Here is a 25,802-nt window from a genome sequence, read left to right as displayed (position 1 = left end):
ATCATCATAGAAAGTTCTATCAGATAACACTGCTCCAGGGATTATCATTGATATATATTCTGGTATAAATTCTTTTATGATTTTTTTCTACACATATACTCACATTATTACTATTTTGCAAAAATTGGATTCTGCTTTATAGCTTGTTTATGACAAAAACATTTTTAACATCCTTTCATATTACATTGCACATAGATTACGTCGTTCCTTAAGTGGTTATTTCATTATATGGTCATATCATATTTATTTATTTAACTGGTTCTCCATTGATGGACAGTCTACAAGGTGAAGCCAGTATGGATAATTTGGGAATATGACATTTTTGTTTGGTTTGATATATTAAACCCTAATCATTTTTTATATTACAATCTTTGCATGTATCCAGAAAAGGATACAGAAAAACTATACATTAAAATGGGAGTGGAAATGTCTATTTAGCCTATCAAAAATTGAAGCATCTTTGAACTGTGATGCTGCAGTACGGAGATATTATTTTAAATAATAACATCAGGCCAGTTACGGTGGCTCACATCTGTAATCCAAGCACTTTGGGAGGCTGAGGCAGGTGGATCACGTGAGTTCAGGAGTTTGAGACCAGCCTAGCCAACATGGTGAAACCCTGTCTCTACTAAAAATACAAAAGTTAGCCAGGCGTGGTGGTGGGTGCCTGTAATCCCAGCTATTTGAGAGGCTGAACCAGGAAAATAGCTTGAACCTAGGAGGCGGAGGCTGCAGTGAGCCGAGATCATGCCAGTACACTCAAGCATGAGCGACACAGTTAGACTCCCGTCTCCAAAAATAAAATAAAACAAAAAAGTCTCTAGCTGCCAGGTGCAGTGGCTCACACCTATAATCAATCCCAGCACTTTGGGAGGCCAAGGCGGGTGGATCATTTGAGGCCAGGAGTTCAAGACCAGCCTGGTCAACATGGTGAAACCCCCTTTCTACTAAAAATACAAAAAACATTAGCTTGGCATGGTGGTGCGTGCCTGTAATCCCAGCTACTTGGGAGGCTGAAACAGGAGAATCGCTTGAACCCAAGAGGTGTAGGTTGCAGTGAGCTGCACTCCAGCCTGAGGGACAGAGTGAGACTGTCAATAAATAAGTATATAAATAAATAGTCTCTAGTCAAATATTTAAGTTAAATTGGCTGAAACATCACTAATTCTTTTTCTTTGTCTTCTACCCTCTGAACACAGGCTACAAATGCTCATACCAATGAAGTGGTGGCAATTAAGAAGATGTCCTATAGTGGGAAGCAGACCCATGAGGTAAGATAGAGACAGTTGTACACCTAAACTGAAATAAGCAAGTTAGTATGAAATTAACAAAATTCTTTAAACCTTTTTTAGAACAATTTTTTTTCCTTCTTGTGGAGCATATAATAAAAGATTCTGGAGTTTTTCATACAAATGTGTGAACATTCATAATTATTTTTAAAAAGGCTAATGTTCTAGCTCAATTAACTATTTTGCAGGCTGGTTGAGGTGGCTCAGGCCTGTAATCCCAGCACTTTGGGAAGCCAAGGCTGGAGGATCACTTGAGCCCAGGAGCTCAAGACAAGCCTGAGCAATATGGTGAGACCCCACCTCTATAAAACATCAAAAAAACTAGCTGGGTGTGGTGGTGTGTGACTATAGTCCAGCCATTCGGGAGGCTGAAGTTGGGAGGATTACTTGAGCCTGGGACATGAAGGCTTCAGTGAGCCATGATTGCAACACTGTACTCTAGCCTGGGTGCCTGAAAAGAGAAAAAAAAAACTATTTTGCAGACCAGAACATAGGTATGTGTAATGGCTTTTTTGTAATGTTTTTGGTGATAGATTTGTGTTTACATGTATTCAAACTAAAGAAATAGCATGTTTAGGACAGGCACAGTGTCTCAAACCTGTGATCCCAGCACTTTGAGAGGCTGAGGCAGGCAGAGCACCTGAGGTCAGTAGTTCGAGACCAACCTGGCCAACACAGAGAAACCTCATCTCTACTAAAAATACAAAAAAATTACTTTGGTCTGGTGGTGCACGCCTGTAGTCCCAGCTACTTGGGAGGCACAAGAATCACTTGAACCTTGAACTGGGCAGCGGAGGTTGCAGTGAGCCGAGATCACGCCACTGCACTCCAGCCTGGGCAACAGAGCAAGACACTGTTTCAATTAAAAAAAAAAAGAGAGAGAGATAAATAGCATGTTTAAATAGCTTCTTCATTTATTAAACATTTACTTTATGTCCATTTATAATAAATAATATAAATAATATATATGTATGCTTGATAGGAAATACTGTTTTCCTATCAAAAATTAAATTAAAATGTTTCCTTTCTGACTTCAATAGAAATGGCAAGATATTCTTAAGGAAGTTAAATTTTTACGACAATTGAAGCATCCTAATACTATTGAGTACAAAGGCTGTTACTTGAAAGAGCACACTGCTTGGGTAAGTCGAAGGACCTCTGTTATCTTTCTTTTACTGTTACTTTTTTTTTCTTTTTTTCTATTACCTATTTGATAATAGAACTATTAATTTCATTTCTGTTCCATTTAATTTTTGTTATCAGTATTTAACATTTGTTAATACCTTGGTGTGTCATATGGTATACATTCCATAAGATTAAATGATATCTAGCATATGGAAATTCCATTCTATAAACACTCGAAAAGAGATGGTGAAAAGTTGACATCATTTTATAATTATATGTTTGTAAAAGTAAAAGGCCCAGCCTTATATTCTCATCCTAGAATTTTTATCTTTGTCATTTCTCATCCTCCACTCCAGTTCCCCCATATTTGGAATTGTCCTTGATGTTTTAATTGCTATGGGGCCACCATATGATTAAAATAAAAGACTTTTGTAACACTCTGTCATCTTAGTGTGATATATATGTGTGTGTGTGTATATATATATGCATGCGCGCACACACACACACATATATTTTTTTTTCTTTTTCTTTCTTTTTTTCTTTTTGAGACAGAGTTTCACTCTTGTTGCCCAGGCGGGAGTACAGTGGTACGATCTCAGCTGACTACAACCTCTGCCTTCCGAGTTCAAGTGATTCTTGAACCTCAGCCTCCCAAGTGGCTGGCACTACAGGCACACGCCACCACACCCAGCTAATTTTTTGTATTTTTAGTACAGACAGGGTTTCACCATGTTGACCAGGCTTGTCTTGAATTCCTAACCTCAGGTGATCCACCTGCCTCAGCCTCCCAAAATGCTGGGATTACAGGCATGAGCCATTGTGCTCGGCCCTTAGTATATTTTTATATGATTGTATTTCTGGCTTTAGGTTGGCACATTAGGCACGTTTAGGACATGAAAATGTTATGTTTTCTACTTTTATCAAATTGTACATTCCTACTTAAACTCCAGTTTAACATTTATTGTTTACCATGTACCAACTCCTTTCCTGTATGTGATCTCTAATTATGGAATGGAAATTTTGTTCCTAAATAGACTATCAAACAGTATACAAACATATACATTTCTGTTCAAGCAACTCTTATGTAGAGCTATTGATTCCATTCTGAAAATAAGAAATTAATCAAAGAAGTATCTCATTATCTAGAAATCAGTTCTCTGGCAATCTCAGCTGTCTTGAAGGAGTCAAGAAAGGGATTTCAAGCAGGCAGAATCAATGTTACGAAATCCAAGTGCTAAAATCTCATGTATTTCAAGTCTTCAGAAAATCCTCCACACTGTTACTTGAAGCTTGTTTTCTGTTTTTTTTTTTTTTTTTTTTTTTGAGATAGAGTTTTGCTCTTGTTGCCCGGGCTGGAGTGCAATGGCGCGATCTCGGCTGACCGCAACCTCCACCTCCTGGGTTCCAGTGATTCTCCTTTCTCAGCCGCCCGAGTACCATGCCTGGCTAATTTTGTATTTTTAGTAGAGACGGGGTTTCTCCATGTTGGTCAGGCTGGTCTCAAACTCCCGACCTCAGGTGATCCACCCACCTTGACCTCCCAAACTGCTGGGATTACAGGCCTGAGCCACTGCACCCAGCCACTCATTTATTCTTAGATTATATAGACTGCTAATAAGCTTGGCTACCTGGTTTCTGTCTACAACTGATCTGATAGACCAATCAGAAACAGCTGTAAGGAACTGAGCTGTTAGATACATGCATACAAGCAGGCACAAGAATAATTTGACCATACGGAAAAAGTCAGGGGAGCTAGAAAGCAGACCTAATAATTTAAAGGCAGAGCAGCCAGAGCTGTTTAGTGTCAGGAGCAAACAACCAGCTCAGGTGCCTTTGTGTTACAGAATAATAGGGGAAAAAATATTTGTGACAAAAATGCTGAGTTTTTAAACATGTAACTTAAAAAATTTAATGCAGCTAGAAACACATTCATTCTATTCAATTTTAAAGTTCTATATTCACATTTCATGTACTCGGTTTAAGGAGGTTACATATGCATATTCAGTTACTTTTAAAAATTAGAAAATTATGTGATAAAATTTAGAAATGCTTCCATCAAAATTGATTAAAGAAAAAGTAGGGCACATAAAGGCTAGTGTTCATTATAACATTTACTCATGTGGAATCTTCCATTTCTTAATAAGAAATAAGTTTAATGTTTCTGAATCTATTTGTTTTTAATGTCAAGCAGAAAACTATAGTATGGTTTCTAAATTTTAAACTTCTAAACCTTTCATTGTTCTAAATTATTCCAGAAATGCAAAGTACATACTACATAAATATATAACTGTAAAACTATAACATATAAGACATAATTTTATGTAATATGTAACTATTATAGTATTATACATATGTTACATCTAATTTAATTGCATTCCATATAATATAGAGATAGTACACTTATATTTATAATATTAATATGTTCATATTATGTATTGATATTGATATATTGATATTTATAATATATAACTACAAAAGTATAATAGTTTCTAAATTTTAAACTTGTAGACTTCTCATATTCTAAATTATCTCAGTAATGCAAGGTACATAATACATATAAATATATTTTCACATTAATTTTTTTAATGAAAGGAACCAATATGTTGATATTGGTTTTGTCTAGTTTATTATAGGAAATTTATATTTCGTAATAAGCATGTACTATTCTTTTATAACAAAGTAATAATTTGTAGGAGTGTGAATGCTTGCATGTGTGTGTGGAGATTGGTTGCTGAGCCATGATAGTTTTGACCTTGACTACAAATCAGTAGTCTTGGACACCTAAAAATCTAGGATAAGAGTAAAGAAAGAGGCCAGGCGTGGTGGCTCATGTCTGTAATCCGAACACTTTGGGAGGCCAAGGCGGGCAGATCACCTGAGGTCAGGAGTTTGAGACCAACCTGACCAATATGGAGAAACCCTGTCTCTACTAAAAATACAAAATTAGCCAGGCGTGGTGGTGCATGCCTGTAGTCCCAGCTACTCGGGAGGCTGAGGCAGGAGAAGTACTTGAACCCAGGAGGCGGAGGTTGCGGTGAGCCGAGATTGTGCCATTGCACTCCAACCTGGGCAACAAGAGTGAACTCCGTCTCAAAAAAAAAAAAAAAAGAGTAAAGAAAGAGGTTTCTCATTTTTACTTTTAGAAAGCCTCCACAGATTGCAAACCCAATAACTATCAATAACCTGCACCTCTTGAGTTCCAGTGATTCTCCGGCCTTAGCCTCCCAAGTAGCTGGGACTACAGGTGCAAGCCACCACACCAAGCTAATTTTTGGTATTTTTAGTGGAGATAGGATTTCACCATGTTGACTAGGCTGGTCCTGAACTCCCGACCTCAGGTGATCCGCCTGCCTCAGCCTCCCAAAGTGCTGGGATTATAGGCGTGAGCTGCTGCACCCAGCCTATCAATAGTATTATAATATTATTCTGGAAATATTTTAAGATCTAAATTTAAATAACACATATATCTCAGGGATTCAAGGTAACGTAATGATACATAGCAGGCTACATCTTCAGATTCAGTTCAAAATTACATCTGTTTCTTGTTTAAAACTTTTTTAAGGGTGAGAAAAAGGAATTTACTACTTACTGGTTTATTTTATGTAACTGGTGTAACCCCAATATAGATTTTACTGGCTCATGTATTTGTTTGCCACTTTCTGAGTTACAAATTTATAGTACAACATAGTCACCTGAATCCTTTTTGAAATACAGTAGTGAAGGAGTTAATTAATAAATTGGCAATCTTGGCTTCACCATTTATAGTAAATATTTCTATATCTAGTCCCCCAATAATCTTTAGGCCAATTTCAAGCAAGAAATAATAAAAAGTGAGATGGTGAAAATTATAAAAATCAATTAGTGCCAGATGACGAAAATTCAGTCCAAGTTGAAGTAGATCAGAATATTTATTCACCTAGTATTCTTAGTTCCTTAGTTGGTTGGTTAGTTGGTTTCCGTGGTTTTTTAATTAACTTTCATTATTCTGAATATTATTTTAATCTCTTATAGTTGGTGATGGAATATTGCTTAGGCTCAGCCTCTGATTTATTAGAAGGTAAGAAAGAAGGAATTAAACTCTCCTTTCTGTTTTACTTTTATCAGAATATTATCTACCACCATACTAAAGTGTAGTTTGGGCAGACTAATTGAACGATGGCTTGGGCTTTAGGGTTGTGTGGATAAGCTATGCACACTTCATCTCTTCAATGCCACTGAAAGTGTCTGAGTGATGTTAGCAGTCTTCCTGCTGTTTTAGTTCATGGCCCATCCAGGGCAGGTACTACCAAAATGTTTGGCTAATGTGATACGGTATGTGTAGCCAAAAACATCATATTGATGGATATATGTGAAAGAGAGACAGTCTCACATTATATTGATATTACACCCTTTCGGAAATCTTTACTGACCCAGTTCCTCTCTGCAGATGCTGCTATAACCAGAGGCTGTGTTAAAAATTTACTTAAAAAAAAAATATCTTGAGCCAGGCACAGAGGCTAACACCTGTAATACCAGCTACTTAGGAGTCTGAGCCAGGACGATCACTTGAGCCCAGAAGTTCAAGGCTGCAGTGAGCTTTGATAGGAACCCTGCACTCCAGCCTGGATAACAGAGTGAGACCCCTGTCTCAAAAAAAAAAAAAAAAATTAATCACTGTTGATCTCTGAATAGAAATTGCTTATTAGCTGCTTTCACAAATAATGAAAACCTGTAGTTTGAAGGGGTAATTAAAGATGGCTTTGAGGCAGGGGAGAGTAATATAACCTAGAACACTCCAGACATTTAAAATGTTGGAAGGGACTGGTTAATTTGGGCCTGGTTAATTGGAATCAGTGTGACTTGGCTTGCAACTGATAAGTAAATTAACAATATATCATTTAAGGAATATCAGGCTTTGTTTTGTTTTTGTTTTGAAGGGTCATTTGTGTTGATGCACTTGGGTTTCCTGTTGTCTGATCACTTATTCTCTTCTATAGAAAATCTGTATCCTATATATTTAGGTGAACGTGTTCCCAAATTGTCATGTGAGAAAGTATGTAACTCAGTCTGGTATAGCTGTAGAAAATAATAAAATGAGGAATGAAACTGATCATCTACTGACTTTTTTTTTTTTTTTTCCCCTTCCTCAGTTCATAAAAAACCACTTCAGGAAGTGGAGATCGCTGCCATTACTCATGGAGCCTTGCATGGACTAGCCTACCTACATTCTCATGCATTGATTCATAGGTAAGATTAGAGACCAGTTATATTTCATTTCAGTTACAGGACTGTCTATTCCAGGAACCTTGAAAATTAGTGCATGCTCCAATTTAAGTTGCCTAAGCATTTATGGGAAGCAAATAGATTGCTGCTTCTGGATATAAAGGATAAAGTTGCCAGAATTTAGCTTCTATCTCTTATTCTCTCCTATGTATCCACAATTATATCATCTTTGTTCCGTAGGTAACTGTTCTCCAGGCTAAGTGTTGCAGGGAAATTTGAAAAGGGGCCCAGCAATCTTTAGATACTGTATCATGAAGAAAAGAAAAGAAAAGAAAATTAACCTTCCCTGCATATATTTATCTCTTAGCAGAGTTATTGTCCCTTCCTATTACAAATAACAAGCTAGTCTTATATAAATATATGCTATTTTGTAACTTTAAAATATTTCATATTTCTGTATAGTTCATATGGATACTTAGGAAGATATTATCCTTACTGTATTTTGGCAGATGAAGAGACCAGGGCTCAGAAAGACTTAACTTGCCCAGAGTTTCACAGAATTTAAGTAATATATTCAGGATTGAAACTCAAGTTTCTTAACTCCTATTCTAGGGCTTTTCTCTGCCTTGTATTTTCTCTACCACAACACCATTCTCCTCCCTGCAACCTCCCTCCCTCCATTAACTTCTAGAGAAAGATGCTACCAATCTTTCCTCCTCTCAGTAATGAACTTTTAGTACAGTTACATTAGTGAATGAGGGGAGGAGTAGTGAAATATTAGGTAGGTATAAAGAATCTGAGATGCCTCACAAATGAAAGAAAACAACTGGCATTTACTAGGAAGAAGTGAAACTATTGGGTTATGGTTCCTCTTTTGCTTCTGTTTTAATCACCCCAGTGTAGCCATGACCACTTTACTGGTACCACAAAAGCAGAACTTCCTAACGATAGGCAGACCGAAATCCTGCTGGGAATGAAGGACAAAGAGTGAACCTAATCATGTTAATAAATACTGATTAAATAAAATGATCATAATGTCTATGGATCTGACAACTTTTTGTAAATATTGTCTTTGGTACCAAGGTGTTAATACTACTGCCAACTTGCTTGTGATTAGTTTGCCTGCTCTTATTTAAAGCTACAGTTCAGTTTTTTGCGCCATTACCTTAATCTGGACATTAACTTAATGTTTTAGTCTCTATTATACTTTATCTTCTTTAATATGTAAAATAATTTGTTGAAGAGTCAAAATACTTATAAAGAATGTTTTTTAAAATTAAAAGTAAATACTATGTCTCAGATTTTTATTGTTTTGATTTAAAAGGCAATTCAATCTCCTAATTAAAGATAAGTAAATACATGTTTCTGTTGTGAAGAAAAATAAATAATGCATTTTTTTTTAGTTCTGTCTGCCAATGCCTAATGTCACCATGAGGAAGGAAACTGAATTTTCAAGGGAAGTTTTTACAAAAGTTATTTTGAAGCATTTGAACCTTATCATTTTCAGCTTGACATAAATTTTCCTCATCTTCTCTGTTTTATCTTTTCACTGACCATCAACTTCCAATTCATGGTTTCTAGTGCTCGCTACACCTCATGCCTTTTTTTAAAAGAATAAGGAATCCATCCACACCTTCTCATTCTCAATGACCATACTGAAAAATGAATTTTTTCAATTAGAGTTTTCAAACTTTTTACTATATAATACCTCTATTAGCTTTAGTAGTAACCACGTGCAATTCTTTGTAGTAGTACAATAGACATGCAATTTCCTAACCCCTAATCCTTGTTTGTTTTGATCTTTCAGGGTCTTCTTTTTACTGTACAGAGTTATTTTTAAAATATCACCTTCTATGTACCTTACATGTACCTCAAATGCCTTAGAGTTGCAGTTACAATTAAAGGCAGAGAGAAAGGGTCACAGGCAAGAAAGAAAAGGTATGTGTGTAGTTGAGGTTTATTAGTAGGTGGTCAATACGGAATCACTGCAGGTTTGTTTAGGCTCCAAAAATGTCACATAATTTGGAAAAGCAGTTACAATTGGCACCAATTTTCTCAGCACAGGGAATACTATTGATAACTGGATTTAGCCTTTAAGAATATGCTTTTATAAGTATAGCAGCTGAATAGGTTTCCTTGTTCGCCATGTCTGCCTTTTTTCTCATTGTATTCCCTCCCTCTGAAGAAAGCTCTACTGTTAAGTAATTACTGTGACCTACCTGCAAGTACCCCCAGGAATCTGGGCCCCTTATGACATACAGTAATTACTAAATCTCCTGGTCATCTGAGCAAGGTGTTTTTTTGTTTTTCGTTTTTTAATAAACTTTTTGTCTTATTAATTGCATGCTCTGACCTATTCCATAATCAAAATTGAAAAGTAATTTTCTAACCCTTTTATTTTTTCCTATAGGGATATTAAAGCAGGAAATATTCTTCTAACAGAGCCAGGTCAGGTAAAACTAGCTGATTTTGGATCTGCCTCAATGGCTTCTCCTGCCAACTCCTTCGTGGGCACACCTTACTGGTATGTAGAATTAGGCTGTATGACATAGTTTTAAAATCTGCATACATGAACTCATGGTACTGGTTTGGCTTGATTTTGTGACAGTGTCTTACCAATGTGCCTCAAAATGAAATTTCATTTGAGAAGGATAGAAAACCCACTGGCATAAAAAGAAACACTCTGGCTTAGTATAAAATTTACAGTGACTTTAAATTGTGTCATTAAGGTTGGTGTCACTGTGTGTAAACTGAGCAGGATTATCAATTCGCTGACCAAGTTCAGGTTTTCGATTTCATTTGCAGTTTCTTTTGAACTTTTCTCTTGAGGCAAAAGCCTCCAGGTAAGGACAGGGCAGCTTCTTTTACCTTCCCTGACTAGTCAACAAGCAGAGATGGTACCTTTCATGAAAGAAATCCAAGTTCTTGTCTTTGTTGAGTTCTCCAATAGGTTAAGTAGCTTGTCAGTCTGGCTCAAGAGTTTTTCACCCTATTCTTTTCCAGATTCTTTTCCTTCCTTTCCTAGACACGTTGGAATTTCATTATGCCTTACAGAATGACTTAGATCTCTGCAAAATTACTTGCCTACTAAAAATAATCAGCCAGTCTTTGAATTTTTTTTCTATCACCAAATAACATTTACCAAGCAACAGTTTACACATCATAATAGAGTACAGTTCTGTTCAAAGCATATTAAACGGATAGGTCCCCTGCCCTCCTAATGAAGATGCATTATGGACAAACAAGTAAAGTAACCATTACCACAACCTGGGGTTTTTGTAGGTTTTAGTATCTTTGGAACAGCTGATTATATTGCTTTATATGACTCCATAAAGTATTTTTCATGTTGTTTAATTATTTTAAAAGAATATGGCCAGGCATGGTGGCGCATGCCTGTAATCCCAGCTACTCAAGAGGCTGAGGCATGAGAATCACTTGAACCCAGGAGGCAGAGGCTGCAGTAAGCCAAGATGGCGCCACTGCACCCCAGCCTGGGCTACAAAGTGAGACTCTCAACAACAACAACAAAAAAAGAGGCCAGGCGCGGTGGCTCATGCCTGTAATCCCAGCACTTTGGGGAGGCGAGGCGGGTGGATCACGAGGTCAGGAGATCGAGACCATCCTGGCTAACATGGTGAAACCCTGTCTCTACTAAAAATACAAAAAACTAGCCAGGCATGGTGGCAGGTACCTGTAGTCCCAGCTACTCATAGTCCCAGCTACTTCGGAGGCTGAGGCAGGAGAATGGCCTGAACCCAGGAGTCAGAGCTTGCAGTGAGCTGAGATTGCACCACTGCACTCCAGCCTGGGTGACAGAGCCAGACTCCGTCTCAAAAAAAATAATAATAATAATTTATTGCTTTATTTAATTACTTTAAACAATATGAAAAATACTTTATGGAACTATATAAAGCAATATAATCAGATTTTGCAAAGTAATTATTTAAGTATTTTATGTATATTCATCCTTTACAAATATCTGTAAAGTTGCTATGAGAATTATCTCCATTTTACAGAAGAGGAAACTGATGTACAGATAGGTTAAGTAACTTGCCTGAGATCAAACTGATAGTAAGGGGTGGAGCCAGTCTTTATTGAAAATAATGTATTGTGTCATGTAAATCACCAAGTAGATTATACTTTGAATAATGGTTTTCAAAATTATTTGTGTAAGGAAATAATCTCTCTAGCACACAATTTCAGAATACCCTTAAGAACGGCTGTTTCATTGAATCACTTTACTGGAGAAATTTTATTTTTAATCCACATCTTGAGTTTTGTACCTTATGTTTGGTAGGATGGCTCCAGAGGTGATCTTAGCTATGGATGAAGGACAGTATGATGGGAAAGTTGACATTTGGTCACTTGGCATCACTTGTATTGAATTGGGTGAGTAAAGAGTTATTTGTTTTCATTGTATTTTTAAAAATTCTATTTTGCAGATTGATTTTCATTGTATTTTTAAGAATCATTATAATTAGGAGTTATTCATCTGGCTATTACTTGATGAGTTACTGGTATATGTGTGCTAGGCAATGAATTTATTGTATTTTTTATACTCTATAATACAGAAAATTGCTTTCTCTCTGCTACATTTTCATGTTATTAATTTTTTTTTCTTTTTTTTTTTTGAGACAGAGTCTTGCTCTGTTACCCAGATTGGAGTGCAGTGGCGCAATCTTGGCTTTTTGCAACCTCTACCTCCCAAGTTCAAGCAATTCTCCTGCTTTAGCCTCCTGAGTGCAGGGTTATAGGGATTATAGGTGCCTGCCACCACGCCTGGCTAATTTTTGTATTTTTTTAGTAGAGACAGGGTTTTGCTGTGTTGGCCAGGCTGGTCTCAAACTCCTGACCTCAAATGATCTGCCTACCTCGACCTCCCAAAGCACTGGGATTACAGATTTGAGACACCACGCCCAGCCTCATGTTATTAATTTAATTGAAGGAGTTGAAGCAGATATGGCAGTTAACAAATGAAATACAAAATAGTACACAGTAAGATATGAAAAATACCCATTCTCCATACTATGAGTGATAATATATGTCCTACCTTTATGGGAGTTTCCATTACCTTAATTTATACTCCAACTTGTATTAGAGAAATCTGAAAAAGTAATAGAAAGCTTATCAGGGATCTGATTCTAAAACTGTATTTGACCCATGTAGAGCACAACTGTGAAGAAAACCTTGTGTTAGAAGATAAACCTCAGTCATGAAGTTATTCCCCAAATATTGTTGCAGTTATCTAAAATTGTCTCAAGTGCCACAGAATCTCTTGTTTGGTTGTATATTTTGAACTTTAATATATCTTAAACTTACTTCTATCCAGTGGTATACTGGTAAATTTAACAAATGAATCTCTTGTGGAGAGGGGAAAAGGCCTTGATTTGTAGCTTTGCCAATTTCCATGATATAGATACTCTTAATATAGCCAATGCTATCCACTAAATGTGAAACTGGGGAAAGATATGCACAATGGGCCTTCCAAAGACAGTATGAGCTAGCTACAGCATAATACTGCCTTTATCTACGTATTTTCATAAATTTTAAATCAAAAATGTTAAAACTTTTTTAAAAATCAGTTTTTTTAAAATTATTTTTTTCTTTTTTTTTTTTTGAGACACAGTCTTGCTCTGTCACCCAGGCTGGATTGCAGTGGCGCAATCTTGGCTCTGTCTCCTGGGTTCAAGCAATTCTTCTGCCTTAGCCTCCCAAGTAGCTGGGATTACAGACATGCACCACCACACCTGTCTAATTTTGTATTTTTAGTAGAGATGGGGTTTTGCCATGTTGGCCAGGCTGGTCTCGAACTCCTGACTTCAGATGATCCACCTGCCTCGGCCTCCCATAGTGCTGGGATTACAGGCATGAGCCATTGTGCCTGGCCTAAAAAAGTTATTCATCTAATTTTTTAAGATATTAATTTCATGTAATTCTATTCAGGTTTCCAAATTGATCCTATAAGAATTTCTGAGTTCTAGTTTGATTCACAGACTACGGTTTACTCTCTTCCTAAAATGTTAGGCCAACTTGGGATACTTTATATTACATTGCCAATGTTTCATTGACCCCTTCCAACAAAAACGACATATGATAAAAATGCACAATTTGTCTGGATTTTTTTTTACATTAAAGAAGTATTAATTTACAAAAACAAACAGAATTCCTGGAGGAAAATTTGAATATTTACTTATTTTTTTCAATTAGGTAGCAGAATCACAAGGTTTGTGAATCAAAAAACATAAAAAGACATACAGTGAAAGGTATTCTTCCACCCCTGCCCTGTCTACACAGTTGCTACCCCACCCCTGCCAACACACGCAGGGAACCACTTTATTAACTTGTGCGTCCTTCCAGATCTTCTTAGTCAATATACAAACAAACATGAACATACACTTCCTATATTCCTTTTCACACCCAAGGTAACGTATATATGTGGTTCTGTACTTTGGTTTTTCACTTAATAATATCTTGGAGATCTGTTTTATATGACTAACTTAGACATGTTTTTCATCATTTTAATAGCATCATATTATTCCATTACATGGATATACCATAGTTTATTTAACTCGTCTTGTATTGATGGATATTGAGGTGATTAATTTCTTTTTTAGGTTATAATATGGTGCTACTCTTTATTTCACTCCAAAGGAAATTGATCAAAGTTATTCATATTGATTTTGGGGGCCACTCAGCAGAAATATTTGCATGTTTTAAAAAGGGCTTATAACGAAATGCCAGCAATACTATATAAAACTTAACAAGGTAGGCCAGGCTCGGTGGTTCACACCTGTAATCCCAGCACTTTGGGAGGCTGAAGAGGGCAGATCACAAGGTCAGAAGATGGAGACCATCCTGGCTAACACGGTGAAACCCTGTCTCTACTGAAAAAACAAAACGAATTAGCCGGGCATGGTGGCGGGTGACTGTAGTCCCAGCTACTCGGCAGGCTGAGGCAGGAGAATGGCATGGCGTGAACCTGAGACGCGGAGCTTGCGGTGAGCTTGCGGTGAGCCGAGATCGCGCCACTGCCCTCCAGCCTGGGCGACAGAGCGAGACTCAGTCTCAGATAGATAGATAGATAGATAGATAGATAGATAGATAGATAGATAGATAGATAGATAATAAAAAAGAACTTCACAAGGTAATCCCAGAAGTCATAGGACCAAAATTAGCTAAAACAACTTTGAAGAAATAGAATTTGGACAGAAGAATCACTGCCCCAAAACCCACACCATAATAATTAAATCCATATGGTATTGGTGGGGAAAGACTAGTATCCAATAGAACAGACTGGGAAACTCTAGTACGAGTCAGATTTTGGTATAAGACAGAAAAGCCATTACAGATCAATGGGGAAAGGATGGCTTATTTGATAAATAATACTGAGAAATGTGTTAATTATATGATAAAACTAAAACTGGATTCCTAGCTATGTCATACACAAAAATAAATTTTAGATTGGTTAAATGCCCAAAACTTTAAAACATTTAGAAGAAGCCCCCCAATGCCTCAGTTACCTCATCTGTAAAATAGAAATAATGATAGTACCCACTTTGTGGGGTTGTTATGAAGATTAATTAATATCTATAATATGCTTAGAACATGGCCTGGCATACAGTGTTGTTATTATTATTATTATTATTTTTTGAGGCAGAGTCTCGCTCTGTCTCCCAGGCTAGAGTGCAGTGGTATGATCTTGGCTCACGGCAGCCTCCGCCTTCCAGGTTCAAGTGATTCTCCTGCCTCAGCCTCCCTAGTAGCTGGGACTACAGGTGCATGCCACCACGCCCGGCTAATTTTCGGTATTTTTAGTAGAGATGGGGTTTCATCGTGTTAGCCAGGGTGGTCTTGATCTCCTGACCTCGTGATTCACCCACCTCAGCCTCCCAAAGTGCTGGGATTACAGGCGTGAGCCACCACTCCCGGCCTAGTGTTATTATTATTACTCTAAAATACCTTTACAAGTATAATGAAGAACTTTTCTAATCAGTGTTTTTTAAAACATAATGATAAATATGATAACTTTTCCTACTTTAAAATATAAAACCATATAAAGCACAAACATTAAAAGATAAACCATGGACTAGGAGAAGGTAGTTGAAATACATTTAACCAACAAAGTATCGGTCCAAAATTTATAAAGAACTCCTACAATTTCTTTCTGAAAAAGAAAAAGCTGGCCAGATGCGCTGGCTCATGCTTATAATTTCAGCACTTTGGGAGGCCAAGGTGGGCAGATCACCTGAGGTCAAGAGTTTGAGACCAGCGTGGCCAACATGGTGAAATCCTGTCTCTACTAAAAATACAAAATTAGCTGTGCATAGTGGTGCACACCTATAATCCCAGCTACTAGAGAGGCTGAGGCAGGAGAATCACTTGAACCCGGGAGGCGGAGGTTGCAGTGAGCCTAGATCGCGCCACTGCACTCCAGCCTGAGTGACAAGAGCAAAACTCTGTCTCAAAAAAAGAAAAAGCCAAAAAACCAGTAGAGAAATGGGTAAGGAATATCATTAAGTGAAGCTAAGGTAGGAGAATCACCTGAACCCAGGAAGTCAAGGCTGCGGTGAGCCATGATCACACCACTGCACTGTAGCCTGGGTGATGGGAGTAAGACCCTATCTCAAATAAAAATAAAAAGGAATATGATTAAGTAATTCATTGAAGAGGAAACCTAAATGGACAACAAACATCAGAAGACACTAAGCCTCATTAGTAATTAGAGAAATGCAATTTGAAACAATTTCACATTGATGAGATTGGCAAGAGTTTCAAGTCTTCAAATACTAAATTTGGAGAAACTGCTAAGGAAGCAAGAATTCCATATGCATACACACTGGAAAGTGCACACAAGGGTGCAAATGTTTTTATAGTAGCCAGAAAAGGTAGAACTAGCCTAAATTCTTATCCAAAAGAGAATGTATACATAAATTATGGAATACTGTATCATAGTTAAGAATGAACTGGATCTACATGTATCATCATGGATAAATCTCAAAACCATAACATTGAATATTTAGTGAACAAATAAAATTGCAAAAGTAAAGGTACAGTATGATGCCAGTTATGAAAATTTTATAAGTTCTTTTATATACTGTTAGAACTATATATATCCTGGCCAGGCACAGTGGCTCACGCTTGTAATCCCAGCACTTTGGGAGGCCAAGGCAGATGGATCACCGGAGGTCAGGAGTTTGAGACCAGCCTGACCAACATGGCAAAACCCCATCTCTACTAAAAATACAAAAATTAACTGGGCATGGTAGTGCATGCCTGTAATCCCAGCTCCTTGGGAAGCTGAGATAGGAGAATTGCTTGAACCCAGAAGGTAGAGGTTGCAGTGAGCAGAGACCGTACCATTGCACTCCAGCTGGGCGACAAGAGCAAAACTCCATCTCAAAAAAAAAAAAAAAAAAAAAAAGGTATATATACTAATAAAACATAAGAATACAATTGTAAAGATATAATTCTAGAACAGTAAACTCTCTGGAGAAAGGAAGGCAAATAGAGCTATATCTACTTTCTTATTTTTTTGGAAGAAAAAGGACCCGAAACAAATATGACAAGATTATAGTAAATCTAAGTGATAGGTGTCTGTTATAATATTCTGCAAAATTTTACATATTTTAAATATTGAATAATTGAACTTTTCAAGAATTAGAAATAAATAGATATTCCTTTGGGGGAACAAAACTACTCTGTGCATAGCATAGAGTTAGCAGTATGGAGTAAGTTTTAGAATTAGACACCCTGGATGTGAATCTTGGCTTTACCAGCACTTAGCTGGCAGGACCACCATGTGTGGCTGTAACATAATGCCATCAGGCATTCACATAGTCTAGGATGCAAATGATCCCTCCTGGAGCTGTGTAGCATGTTGATTCTGGCTGTGTGATTCAGATCATTTTGTTAACTTCCCTAATCCTCAGTTTCTCATCTAAGTAAAAATAACAATGAATATATCCTAGATATTTACAGGCTTCAATAAGATAACTTAGGTAAAGTATTTAACATAGTGCCTGGCATATAGCAAGTGCTCAGTAACAGCTACTTGTATTCACATATAGGATCATTTTTGGTTTTTGTAATTTATATTTTAGGCCATATAAAATTATGCTACTTTTAGAGGTCACAGTACCTCTAAAGGGTCATAACTGAGGGGTTCCTATGATGGTCTCAGTGTTATAAGTAAAATATAAAATAAGTAATATTTTATAAAAATAAACCAAAATTTTACTTATAACACTGAGACCATCGTAGCAACACCTCAGTTATGACCCTTTAAAAGAATGTGCCACCTACATTGAACTTTACAGTTAGTGCCTACCCATGGTTTTAACCAGATTTTTCTTACCAAAATCTTTCTGAAATTTGACATGGATTCTTCCCTTTCCAATCTTCTTCAATGGAACAAGCTACATATACCCTTTTATGATGACTGAAGATCATCATCACATCAGGTTTTGTACCATATAGGTGTAAATGACTAAAATGTCAACAGCAATTGACATTGGACACACGTACAGACCCCAAGAGATACCTTAGTACTTCCTCTCTTAAGACAGCCCCTTATATATGCTTTCTGATTTTACCTTCTTATAAAAATGAATTGAAATATGTATAACTGCATGTTCTCTATATCAGCCTAACTTTGATTGCATTTTATGAAATGATTTACTGAATTAAAGGACAAAGTAGCCTTCTCCCAAATTGTCTAATCCTCTATGACAGCTATTTCTGCAAATTGATCAAAGTGATAGTATCAAATTGTGCTAAAGAGCATAGACTCTGCGGTCAGATAAATTTCAGTTCTTATTTTGCCATTTTGTAGTTGTCTGACTTTGGTCAAATTATCTCAAGTCTGTAAATTTTTTTTTTTTCTTTTTTTTTTTAGATGGAGTCTTACTCTGTCACCAGGCTGGAGTGCAGTGGCACGATCTTGGCTCACTGCAACCTCTGGTTCCTGGGTTCAAGCGATTCTTCTGCCTCAGCCTCCCAAATAGCTGGTACTACAGGTGCCTGCCACCACACCCAGCTAATTTTTTTTTTTTTTTTTTTTTTTTTTTTTTTTGAGATGGAGTCTCGCTCTGTCGCCCAGGCTGGAATGCAGTGGCGTGATCTCAGCTCACTGCAAGCTCTGTCTCCTGGGTTCATGCCATTCTCCTGCCTTAGCCTCCCGAGTAGCTGGGACTACAGGCAACTGCCACCATGCCCAGCTAATTTTTTGTATTTTTAGTAGAGATGGGGTTTCACCGTGTTAGTGAGGATGGTCGCGATCTCCTGACCTCGTGATCCGTCTGCCTCAGCCTCCCAAAGTGCTGGGATTACAGGCGTGATCCACCATGCCTGGCCTAATTTTTGTATTTTTAGTAGAGACGGAGTTTCACCTTATTGGCCAGGCTGGTCTTGAACTCCTGATCTCAAATGATCCACCCACCTCGGCCTCCCAAAGTGCTGGGATTATAGGCATGAGCCATCGTGCCCAGCCCATTTTAACATCTCTTTAACACTAGGAGGCAACATGGTAAAATGCATTGAAAGTTGAAATTGCCGAGAGAGTAAATGATGTTAAATGTTCTTACAACAAAAAAAAATAGTAACTATATGAGGCGATGGACAGATAAATTGTGATTAATCAATGTATATGAACATCAAAACATCACATTGTACACCTTAAATATATACAACTTTGTCAAAAACAAGGAAATACTTTTTTTAAAGTAGGAGGTATTTTATAGGCAACAGCCTCTTATAGTTGGCAGCATTTTTTTCTGTTATACATATTATGAAATAGTGGTGAATATTAAATAGTAGTACACCTTACAGTCAGTGACACCTCGAACTCAAAGAAATGTGATAGTAGATGCTCAGTAAATATTCACAAAATAAAATTATTACCAAGAACATTTAATTTATCTGCAATTTCTTAAAAATTATTATATCTATAATGTTATAAGTCATACAAGTACCTCTTTGACAGCTTTACCATACATTTTCATCTCCCTAGCATTAATTTTGCTAATGGACATGTAAAAGAAGGGTTTTTTTTTTTAACATGCAAGATGAAGGTTAAACTGTTAAAGGTATTCCGTAAGCAATGATTTTGCTATTTTCTTTATATTTGGGGCATAATGAAATTCTAAACGTTAATACAAATAGTATATTTTTAAGTTGTACTTTTTTTTTTTTCTGAGACGGAGTCTCCCACTTGTCACCCAGGCTAGAGTGCAATGGCACCATCTAAGCTCACTGCAACCTCCACCTCCCAGACTCAAGTGATTCTCCTGCCTCAGCCTCCCGAGTAGCTGGGATTACAGGCACCCACCACCACACCCAGCTAATTTTTATATTTTTAGTAGAGACAGAATTTCACCATGTTGCCCAGGCTGGTCTCAACCTTCTGACCTTAGGTGATCCACCCACCTCAGCCTCCCAAAGTGATGGGATTACAGGCATGAGCCACCTCGCCCGGCCCAAGCTGTACTTTTAATATCGAAATTACATGGAAAGTTGTGGATAGTCCTGTCCCCTTTTGTTCTGGTATCTATCTCTTACATAATAGCCCATTATCCCCTTTCGTTATGGTGTCTATCTCTTCTACAATAGTATATATTTTTTTAAAAACACCCTAATCTAGAAGTTGAATTGCTGGGATGGCATCAAAAAGCAGGATGATGATAATGTTACTGGCACTGTCCCTCTTTCCTAAAGATCAAACTCTACAGCTCCTAAGTGGTTAATCCTGTTTAAGAAATTATCTTTGGGTAAAGGATTATAAACCATGCTGCTATGAAGACACATACACACGTATGTTTATTGTGGTACTATTCACAACAGCAAAGACTTGGAACCAACCCAAATGTCCACCAATGATAGACTGGATTAAGAAAGTGTTGCACATATACACCATGGAATACTATGCAGCCATAAAAAAGGATGAGTTCATGTCCTTTGTAGGGACATGGATGAAGCTGGAAACCATCATTCTGAGCAACCTGTCTCAAGGACAGAAAACCAAACACCGCATGTTCTCACTCATAGGTGGGAATTGAACAATGAGAACAATTGGACACAGGGTGGGAACACCACACATCAGGGCCTATCGTGGGGTGCAGGGAGCAGGGAGGGATAACATTAGGAGATACCTAATGTAAATGACGAGTTAATGGGTGCAGCATACCAATATGGCACATGTATACATATGTAACAAACTTGCACATTGTGCACATGTACCCTAGAACTTAAAGTATAATTAAAAAAAAAAAAAAAAGAAAGAAAGAAAGAAATTATCTTTGGGTAAGTTGATCTCCTGTTGACAGAACTAGTTAAAACTCTTGGAGGCTGAAGTTGTCCAGTCACCAGATAGTTTATTTTTCAGGATTATATTCAGGAGAAGTTAATCTTGGTTCTCTTCTGTTTAAAGTACAGGCATTTAATTCACCAGCAAAGGTCATGGTAGAAAGTGGCAAATAGTCTGTCGGCACTGTCAGGGAATGAATTGTGTCCAGAAATAAGTTCTCCAGGAAAAAACAAAACACAAATATAAATGTCATCGGTTCTCTGCCTGGAATTTTCTTCTTATACATTAGCCACTTATAGTTTATCTGTTAATAAATGAATATTGTGATCGCTGTTGGGGAGAGGGGGTTATATTTAGTCTTCTAAAGCTTTTTCATTTTGAAATACTAGTGCTATCTACCTTAAACCTACAGAGTTATTGAAGAGGTACCATGGCCTAGGAAAAAGAACACAGGCCTTGGAGTCTGATAGGATTGTGTCGAAATTTCAGTGTAAACACTATGTGATTTGGTTTCGTTATTTAGCCTAGCTGAACCTCAGTTTCTTCAGTTGGGAAATTGGAAAAATCATACCTATCTTGCCAAGCTACTATTTTGAGAACTATGAATAACATATATAACATGCCTAAGGCAGTGAGTGCCTGGCATACAGTAGGAATTCGGTAAATGGTAGCGATTATTTTGTTATCATCAGTTATTATGGTTGTCAACCATATTTGTTCATAAGAAACCTTATGGGCTGGGCGCGGCAGCTCATGCCTGTAATTCCAGGACTGTAGGAGGCCAAAGTGGGCAGATCGCTTGAGGTCAGGAGTTCTAGAGCAGACTGGCCAACATGGCAAAACCCTGTCTCTATTAAAAATGCAAAAATTAGTCAGGTGTGGTGGCACACACCTGTAGTCCCAGCTACTTGGGGGGCTGAGGCATGGGAATTGCTTGAACCCAGGAGGGGGAGGGTGCAGTGAGCCAAGATTGTACCACTGCACTCCAGCCTGGGAAACAAAGCGAGACTCTGTCTCAAAGAAAAAAAAAAAAAAAAAGGCCAGGCATGGTGGCTTACGCCTGTAATCTCAGCACTTTAGGAGGCCGAGGTGGGCGAATCACAAGGTCAAGAGATAGAGACCATCCTGGCTAACACGGTGAAACCCCGTCTCTACTAAAAATACAAAAAATTAGCCGGGTGTGGTGGCAGGCACCTGTAGTCCCAGCTACTCGGGAGGCTGAGGCAGGAGAATGGCGTGAACCCGGGAGGCAGAGCTTGCAGTAAGCCAAGATGCCACTGCACTTCATTCAGCCTGGGCGACAGAGCAAGACTCTGTCTCAAAAAAAAAGAAAGAAAAAGAAAAGAACCCTTTTGCTTTTTCAGGTAGTGTTTGGCTAAAGATAGGCGTACTCTTTGATTTTCCTTAGTAAAATTAAGCCCAATAGACACTCTGATTTATTTTATTTTGTTTTTTAAATTTTTTTATTTCAATAGCTTTTGTAGTACAGGTGTTTTTTGGTTACATGGTTGAATTATATAGTGGTGAATTCTGAGATTTTAGTGTACTTGTCACCTGAGTATTGTACATTGTACCCAAAATGTAGTCTTTTATCCCACACCCGCTCCTACCCTTCCTCTTCTGAGTCTCCAAAGTCCATTTTATTACTCTGTATGCCTTTGCGTATTTATAGCTTAGCACCCACTTATAAGTGAGAACATAAATTATATTTGGTTTTCCAATCCTGAGTTACTTCTCTTAGAATAATTGCCTCCAGCTCCATTCAAGTTACTGCGAAAGGCATTATTTCATTACTTTTTCTGTCTGAGTAGTACTCCATGGTGCATATATACCACATTTCCTCCCTCCCTCCCTCCCTCCCTCCCTTCTTTCCTTCCTTCCTTCCTTCCTTCCTTCCTTCCTTCCTTCCTTCCTTCCTTCCTTCCTTCCTTCCTTCCTTCCTTCTTTCCTTCCTTCCTTTAGTTCGTTCTGTTTGTTCCCCCCCTCCGCCGGAGGGAGTCTCGCTCTGTCACCAGGCTGGAGTACAGTGGCGTGATCTCAACTCACTGCAACCGCCGCCTCCCGGGTTCAAGCAATTCTTCTGCCTCAGCCTCCCGAGTAGCTGGGACTACAGGCACGTGCCACCACACCCAGTTAATTTTTTTATTTTTAGTAGAGACGGGGTTTCACCCTATTGGCAAGGATGATCTCGATCTCTTGACCTCATGATCCTCCCGTCTTGGCCTCTCAAAGTGCTGGGATTATAGGCGTGAGCCACCACGCCTGGCCACCACATTTTCTTTATTTACTCATTGGTCAGTGGACACTTAGGTTCATTCTATATCTTTCCGATTGTAAATTGGGCTGCAATAAACATACATGTAGGCACTCTAGTTTAATCTTTACCAAGCAGAGCAGTATCCAGAAACTTGATTGAACTGACCTTCCTGAACCTTGATCTTACATAACAGATTGATCATACACAAAAACTTGATCATTGTCTCTAAGTTAAAGGGAAACTACTGTTTTTTTCTTTTAATGTAGCTAGCTCAGCATTTTTATGCTTCTACCTTTTTCCTTTCATTTAAAATATATGTATTCCACTGGGCGCGGTGGCTCACGCCTGTAATCCCAGCACTTTAGGAGGCAGAGGCGGGCAGATCATGAGGTCAGGAGATCGAGACCATCCTAGCTAACATGGTGAAACCCAGTCTCTATTAAAAATACAAAAAAATTAGCCGGGCATGGTGGCTTGTGCCTGTAGTCCCAGCTACTCGGGAGGCTGAGGCAGGAGAATGGCATGAACCCGGGAGGCGGAGCTTGCAGTGAGCTGAGATCACACCACTGCACTCCAGCCCGGGTGAGAGAGCCAGACTCTGTCTCAAAAAAAAAATATATATATATATATATATGTATTTCATATCACAAGGTGACTTCAGAAGCACTCCCAATACCTATTCTGCTGTGTATGTAGAAGAAGCTTTATTCAAACTACTGTATTTGGCCAGGCACAGTGGCTCACCCCTGTAATGCCAGCACTTTGGGAGGCTGAGGCAGGCGGTTCACCTGAGGTGAGGAGTTTGAGACCAGCCGCCTGGCCAACATGGAGAAATCCCTTCTCTACTAAAAATGCAAAAATTAGTCAGGCATGGTGGCATGCACCTGTAATCCCTGCTACTCAGAAGGCTGAGGCAGCAGAATCTCTTGAACCTGGGAGTCAGAGGTTGCAGTGAGCCCAGATCATGCCTCTTCACTCCAGTCTTGGCGACAGAGCGAGACTCTGTCTCAAAAAATAAAAAAGAAGAAGAAAACTATATTCTACAATAAGTATTGAAAAACTTTCTGTGAGGGAACATCTAATAAGCATTTTAGGCTTTGGAGGCTATTCAATGTCTATCATAACTACTCAACTTTGCCGTTGGAGCATGAAAGCAGTCATAGACAAACATTAGTGAACAGGCATGGCTGTGTTCCAATAAACTTACAAAAGCAGGCTGATAGCTGAATTTGGCCCATGGGCCATAGTTTGCCAGCCCTTACTCTGTAGTATTCTGGCTCAGCAGTGAGCCTTGTCACCACTGCTCAGAGGATTTATTTGTTACATCTAGCAAAGACTTGAACATAGATGAGATCACTTGAAGCTAATACTCAGAGAATGCTCCCCAGACTATGGAGCTGTTCTATGGTTAGAGTACCTTTAGTCATGTTCTTCTCTATTAGAATTATTTCTTCTACCATCACATGGTCAGCCATCTTTTCTGCTTGTTCCTGGGCAGAATGCTTGCTACGTATAGGCCTTCTCATTCCTGCTTCAAATCCAAGCTACTGCCTTTTATTGAACTGAGTTGTGGTTTTTTGTTTTTGTTTTTGTTCTTTCATCCTTTTCTTTTCAAATTTGGTTTTCTCTTGCTTCAGTCTCCTTTCCCTGCTGTTTCACTGTTTCTCCTATGCAACTCAATGTTCTGAGAAGCTGGGATTTTTTTTTTTTAACCTTTTGCCAGTAAGTGGGAGGGTTCCAGTCCTTCTAATAGTGAATGAAGCCATCACATAGTATCTTTCATGAGCCCCAAGACTCAGTGTCTTCTCAGTCATTTTTGTAATTACTTGCTGAACAAAGATTCTTTGTTTGTTGACAGAGTTTATTGTGTGCTTTAATTTACCTCACCTTCATTTATTTATTTAAAAGTATTTGGGGCCACCTGCTGTGTACCAGATACTGTTCTCAGCACTGAGAATGCAGAGATGAACATAATAGACGTTGCTCCTACCCTCATGAAGTTTAGCAAAGAAGACACACATTAAATAAAGAATTAGGCTAAGCACAATGGCTCATGCTTCTAATCCCAGCACTTTAGGAGGTGGGAGGATCACCTGAGCCCGGGAGTTTGAGACAAGCTTGGGCAATATAATAAGACCTCATCCCTACAAAAACCTTAAAAAAATTCACCAAGCTTGGTGACGTGTGCCTGTAGTCTCAGCTACTAGGGAGGTTGAGGTAGAAGGATGGCTTGAATGAGAGAGAGAGGAGGACGAAAGGAAGGAGGGAAGGAGGGGGAGGGATGGAGGTAGGAAGAAAGGAAGGAAGGAAGAAAATAATTACGCAAATAGGCCAGGCATGGTGGCTCACGCCTATAATCCCAGCACTTTGGGAGGTTGGGGCGGGCAGATCACTTCAGCCCAGGAGTTTGAGACCAGCCTAGGCAACATGGCAAAACCCCATCTCTACAAAAAAAAAAAAAAGGCAAAAAAATTAGCTGGACTTGACGGCACATGCCTATAATCCCAGCTACTCAGGAGGCAGAAGTGGGAGCATCACGTGAGCCCAGGAGGTCAAGGCTGCAGTGAGCCAAGATGCACTCCCTCCAGCCTGGGTGACAGAGTAAGAGTCTGTCTCAAAAAAATTACAC

The 25,802-nt window shown here is 38.4% G+C and overlaps 1 protein-coding gene across 1 annotated transcript in view; it reads left to right on the top strand.

Moving 5' to 3' along the window:
• TAOK3 (TAO kinase 3) overlaps positions 1-25,802 on the top strand; it is a 226,199-nt gene that overhangs the window by 128,084 nt on the left and 72,313 nt on the right. The window contains exons 4-9 of the mRNA XM_008004888.3: positions 1,200-1,271; positions 2,330-2,431; positions 6,426-6,471; positions 7,544-7,640; positions 10,027-10,140; positions 11,914-12,005. Coding sequence (XP_008003079.1) covers positions 1,200-1,271; positions 2,330-2,431; positions 6,426-6,471; positions 7,544-7,640; positions 10,027-10,140; positions 11,914-12,005 — 523 coding nt within the window. The remainder of the gene's footprint in view (positions 1-1,199; positions 1,272-2,329; positions 2,432-6,425; positions 6,472-7,543; positions 7,641-10,026; positions 10,141-11,913; positions 12,006-25,802) is intronic.

The sequence above is a fragment of the Chlorocebus sabaeus genome, chromosome 11 (assembly GCF_047675955.1).
Source record: "Chlorocebus sabaeus isolate Y175 chromosome 11, mChlSab1.0.hap1, whole genome shotgun sequence".
NCBI classification, from domain to species: domain Eukaryota; kingdom Metazoa; phylum Chordata; class Mammalia; order Primates; family Cercopithecidae; genus Chlorocebus; species Chlorocebus sabaeus.
The sequence above is the reverse complement of the archived record's forward strand: the minus strand, read 5'-3'. Positions and strand labels throughout refer to the sequence as shown.